Source organism: Colobus angolensis, unplaced genomic scaffold (assembly GCF_000951035.1).
Source record: "Colobus angolensis palliatus isolate OR3802 unplaced genomic scaffold, Cang.pa_1.0 Scaffold164, whole genome shotgun sequence".
Lineage (NCBI taxonomy): Eukaryota > Metazoa > Chordata > Mammalia > Primates > Cercopithecidae > Colobus > Colobus angolensis.
In genome coordinates, this window is record NW_012114755.1 from 2,116,500 (window position 1) to 2,122,524 (window position 6,025).

The window sequence follows — 6,025 nt, forward strand, 5'->3', positions numbered from 1 at the left end:
AAAAAAAAAAAAAAAAAAAAAAAAGTATAATAGCTATAAAATCTAAAACCAAATCCTATTATCATGCAGTACTCTCCCCAGAGATCTCATGGAAAATACTCCACATGTCTCTAAATAGGGTGGCACAGTGGGCTGACTGTAAATAACAGCATAGAAACTCCTAAAAATCAGTTTACCTTTATGGAAAGTCTTTCTCCAAAGTACTAGGAGACTTGAGGATATCTCCTATTTTAGGATTCATGGACAAAAGTATCCAAAGATCTACCAGACTATCAGGCAGAAAGTATGATAGTTAAGAAAACAACCCTGGCTGGGCATGGTGGTTCACACCTGTAATCTCAGCAATTTGGAAGGACAGATGGGCTTAGGTTTGAGCCCAGGAGTTTCAGACCAGCCTGGGCAACATGGCAAAACCCCATCTCCACACACACAAACACACACACACAAAGAAAGAAAATAACCCTGCTACACTATGGATTAGCTATGTAATACCGGGACAGTCACTGAATTTGGCCTTACTTTATGTGGTTATAAGGATTAATTATGTGACACAGGGCTTACATATAGTAACCCCCTCTAAAACATAGTTATTAATTTTATGCTAACTATACCCATAAGGAAAGTGCAAAGAAAACTATGAGTTACTATTTTCATTTTATAAGGCACAAAAAAATCCAAAAGTTTAGCAGTAGTTGTGGGAAAATAAGTATTCTTACATATTATGGGTATGGCAATAAACTGGTATAATTAATAAAAGATAATTGACAATTTTCTATGAAAAATTTAAAACATTAACTCCTTTAATCCATCAATTCATTTATAGAAATCATCCTACAAATTTATCAGTACATGCGTAAAAGAATACAATATTAAGGATATTCGCAAGACTAGGAACAACAAAATGTTCATCAGTAACAACAATAATGAGACAATATAATATAGTGGTTTATAGCAGTGATTGAAAAAGCTTTAATATGTCACCATGTAATCAATCAGTGAAGCATATATTATCACCAGGGATTTTATTAAAATGCAGATTTTGGCCAAGCATGGTGGCTTAGCCCTGGAATCTGAGCACTTTGGGAAGCCAAGGCAGGTGGATTGTCTGAGCTCAGGAGTTCGAGAGCCCCCTAGCCAACATGGTGAAACCCTGTCTCTAATACAAAAATTAGCCGGGCATGGTGGCACGTGCTTGTAGTCCCAACTACTCAGGAGGCTGAGGCAGGAGAATCTCTTGAACCGGGAGGTGGAGGTTGCAGTGAGTGGAGATCGTGCCACTGCACTCCAGCCTGGGACAGAGCAGGACTCCATCTCAAAAAAAAAAAAAAAAAATGCAGATTTTGTTTCAGTAGGTCTGGGAAGGGGCCTGGATTATGCATTGCTAGCAAGAACTCAGGTGGTACCAATGCTGCTAGTTTGAAAGCCACACTTTGAGTAGTAAGGCTCTATAATACAGGCTCTGATAAACAGATTACTTGGTCTTTAAGTTCTCGCTTCATCATTTATTAACAGTGTGATTTGGGGCAACGTGGGTAACCTCCCTATGCCTTTGTTTCTTCATTTGTAAAACGGCAGTAATAACAGTACCTAAACAAAGGGTTGTTATAAAAATGAGTCAAGTGGGCCAGGCACGGTGGCTCATGCCTGTAATCCCAGCACTCTGGGAGGCCGAGGCGAGTGGATCACCTGAGGTCAGGAGTTCCAGACCAGCCTAGCCAACACAGTGAAATCCCATCTCTACTGAAAGTACAAAAATTAACTGGGCATGGTGGCACATACCTGTAATCCCAGCTACTTGGGAGGCTGAGGTGGGAGAATCGCTTGAACCCAGGAGGCAGAGGTTGTGGTGAGTCAAGATCATACCACTAGCCGGGCACAGTGGCTCACGCTTGTAATCCCAGCACTTTGGGAGGCCGAGGCAGGTAGATTGCCTGAGGTCAGGAGCTCAAGACCAGCCTGGCCAACATGGTGAAACCCCATCTCTACTAAAAATACAAAAATTAGCCAGGTGTGGTAATGGGCACCTGTAATCCTAGGCTAAGGCAAGAGAATCACTTGAACACAGGAGGCAGAGGTTGCAGTGAGCTGAGATCGTGCTACTGCAATCTAGCGTAGGCAACAGGGAGAGAGTTCGTCTCAAAAAAAAAAAAAAAAGATTGCACCACTGCACTCCAGCCTGGGTAACAGAGCGAAACTCCATCTCAAGAAAAAACAAAAAGAGTCAAGTGTTTAGACAAGTGCCTGTTACCTAATAAGCATTCTGTAAAGGTTAGTTAGTGCTGCTACCACCACTTTTGTTGCCACTATTATAAGTGCTATCACTGTTGCAGTCATAATAGTGGCTTATGCATATTGTACTTTGTATCAAAATATTGATGTTTAAAAAGAAAAACAGAATTTTTTTTTGAGACAAGGTCTCACTGTATTGCCCAGGCCAGAGTGCAGCAGCACAATCACAGTTCACTGCAGCCTCAACCTCCCAGGCTCAAGTAATCCTCAGCCACCCAAGTTGCTGGGACTACCAGTGTGCACCACCACACCTGGCTAATTTTTAATTTTTGTAAGCCGGGTGCAGTGGCTCACACCTGTAATCCCAGCACTTTGGGAGGCTGAGGCAGGGAGATCACCTGAGGTCAAGAGTTCAAGACCAGCCTGCCCAACATAGCGAAACCCCCTCTCTACTAAAAATGCAAAAATTAGCTGGGTATAGTGGCATGTGCCTGTAATCCCAGTTACTCGGGAGGCTGAGGTAGAAGCATCGCTTGAACCTGGGATATGGAGGTTGCAGTTAGCTGAGATCATGCTACTGCACTCCAGCCTGGAAGACAGAGTGAGACTCCATCTCCAAAACAAAAAAAAAATTTGTAGAAATGGGGATCTTGTTGTGTTGCCTAGACTGGTCTCAAACTCCTGGGCTCAAGTGATTCTCCTGCTGTGGCCTCCCCAAGTGCTGGTAGTATAGGTGTAAGCCACCGAGCCCAGCCCAAAAATGGCAAATTTTCCACCCAGACAATTCACAGACAAATAATGACAGTGAGATTCTTCTAACAGTTTAAAAACATGGCCAGGAGCAGTGACTCAGGCCTGTAATCCCAGCACTTTGGGAGGCCAAGGCAGGAAGATAGTCTGAACCAGGGGTTCAAGACCAATCTAGACAACACAGGGAGACCTATCTCTACAAAAAAATTAAAAATTACCTAGGTGTAGTGGCATACCCCTGTGGTCCCAGCTACTCAGGAAGCTGAGGTGGAAGATCTCTTAAGCCCAGGAGATAGAGACTGCAGTGAGCCATGATCACACCAGTGCACTCCAACCTGGGCAACAGAGAGAAACCTGGTCTCAAAAACAAAAATGAAAAACCATGACTTTCAGATGCCTTCTTGTGCTTACCAAAAGACAAATAATTACAAATAAATAAAACTTAGTAGTGTTAGGGATGTCAAAAATCAGGTTGATGTGCATGTTATTAGCAGCATAAATTAGTTCTGCCTTTCCGAAGAGCGATCTGGCACTATGTCATAAGTGCTATAAAAACCATTCATGCCCTCTGACTCACTAGTACTATTTTTTAAAATTATGTACAACCAGGCCGGATGCAGTGGGGCATGCTTGTACTCCCAGAACTTTGGGAGGCTGAGGCAAGAGGACTGCTTGAGCCCAGAAATTCAAGACCAGCCTGGTAAACATGGCGAAACCCTGTCTCTACAAAAAATACAAGAATTAGTGGGGATGGTGGCTGGCACCTGTAGGCCCAGCTATTTGGAAGGCTGACGTGGGAGGATGGCTTGAGCTGGGGAGGCAGAAGGTGCAGTAAGCTGAGATTGCACCACTGCTCTCCAGCCTGTGCAACAGAACATGACCCTGTCTAAATAAAATAAAATAAAATAAAATAAAATAAAATAAAATAATGTATGACCAAATAAAAATGCAGATGAAAAAAATAAGCAACTTGAAATGTTTATAGAAGCATTTATTTAGGGACAAAAGACTGAATACAACTCAAATTCTAATTAAGAGATAATAGCAGGCCAGGTACAGTGGCTCACACTTGTAATCCCAGCACTTTGGGAGGCCAGGGCAGGTGGATCACTTGAGGTCAGGAGTTCAAGACCAGCCTGGCCAACGTGGCAAAATGCCATCTCTGCTAAAAATACAAAAATTATCTGGGCGTCGTGGCACATGCCTGTAGTCGCAGCTACTCCAGAGGCTGAGGCAGGAGAATCGCTTGAACCCAGGAGGTAGAGGCTGCGGTGAGCCAAGATCATACCACTACACTTCAACCTGGGCGACAGAGCGAGACTCCACCTCAAAACAAAAAACAAAAAACAAAAAACAAGAGGTAATAGTGTATTATAGCGTATTCAAATGGAGGGTGAAAAAAATAAAACTATAGCATGCCAAAAGTTGGCATATTTAACTCTGATCAGCCAGCTTTTAAGATATTCTAACTCCATGGATATAATTTATTTGCTGAAGTAGAACCTACCTCCAAGACATATGTGAGTCTTAAATGGAAAGGGAAGAATTTAGATGGCAAAACAATCCAATATATACAGAAAAGAAAAACTAATGCCAGCCACTAAATAAATATATAGAGGGACAGCTATTCTATTCAGGGCTACATCTCTCAAATGACAAAAGACATGCTGTTATCATGATACTGGGCTCTGGAGGGAGGCAGGCAGGTCTTCTGAACCTCTCTGGAAGGGAATTTAAGCCTTTCTGCAAACAATTTATGCAGAGACTAGTAAAAACGACTGATGAAAAAATAAACCCTAAACTAGTATAAAATATCAACTCAGAAACTATGATCCTAAAAGAAAGTAATTATATAAGAAAAGGCAATCTTTCTTTTTAAAAAAAAGCTAATTTTAGAAGGAGCGGAAATTATTATATTAAATATGAGTTTAATTAAAATGGCATGATTCAGAAAATATAAAAGAATTTGTGACTAAGTCATATGAATGTCAAGTTGAGGTTTCCCTTGGACGAGGATAAGCCCATTGTTCAAATCACTTTTTCTAAGCCTAACTACTAATTAAGAGGCAACATCACTTATGAAAGCTTTCAGCTATTTTTTTTTTGTCAACTTACTAAATATATTTTAAGCCAAAATAAGGTTTTCCCACATGACAAAATGAAGGTATTTTTTGGTGTGTAAAACATAACCTGCCTAGAAGTGTGGCACTATGATAGATGTCTTTATAAGCACTATGTTTACATACCTTTGCTGAAATTGCTAATGTGCAGGCAATACCCAGCTCTCCACCTCCAACCACAGTAACTTTATTGACTGTTTTATTCTCATGATTTGCCCAGCTCTTTGAATTTATACCTGAAACACCTAGAAAGAAAAGTGGATTATCCTGAGAATTCAATATCAACAATTTTTTTAGGATCCTTTAAAAAAATATATAGCAGGCTTCATAGCTTAGAGAGAAAATATGGTGCTACTCCATAATGGGCAAAAAATACTACTGAACAAATGAATGCAAGGAAGACAGATGTCTCCTATTAAATATTCGACTAAATGGAAATTATCCTTCTAAAGAGAACATATCTTTGTAAACACTTTTAAAATATATAAGACTCTAAAAAAGTAGGATTTCCATAATTCTGAAAAATATTCCAACTCATTACTCTGGTCTACAATAAAAAAATATGTCTAACATCTTACCAAAATGTTTCAAACATAGGTATTTGCTTTCATCCTTAATGAGAATCATGGAGAATCATAGATATTCTGGTCCAATATACTGAATAAGCCAACAAGCTACATATACATATCATGAAAAAAGGTTTGGGATCATTAACATATGTCAAGTGGTTTTGAACAATACAAGAATTGTTTTATCTGTTTAACACTAATTCTTTACACTTTTAGAAACCTGGCCAGGCACGGTGGCTCATGCCTGTAATCCCTGAACTTTGGGAAGCCAAGGTGGGAGGATCACCTGAAGTCAGGAGTTCAAGACCAGCCTGACCAACATGGCAAAACCTCATCCTTATCAAAAATACGAATATT

At 40.3% G+C, this 6,025-nt stretch overlaps 1 protein-coding gene across 2 annotated transcripts in view; it reads right to left on the reverse strand.

The window, feature by feature from the left end:
• Window positions 1–6,025, reverse strand: part of UEVLD (UEV and lactate/malate dehyrogenase domains) — a 72,944-nt gene that overhangs the window by 35,512 nt on the left and 31,407 nt on the right. For both annotated transcript variants that reach the window (XM_011937469.1, XM_011937468.1), the window contains one exon: window positions 5,226–5,344. In XM_011937469.1, coding sequence (XP_011792859.1) covers window positions 5,226–5,344 — 119 coding nt within the window. The remainder of the gene's footprint in view (window positions 1–5,225; window positions 5,345–6,025) is intronic.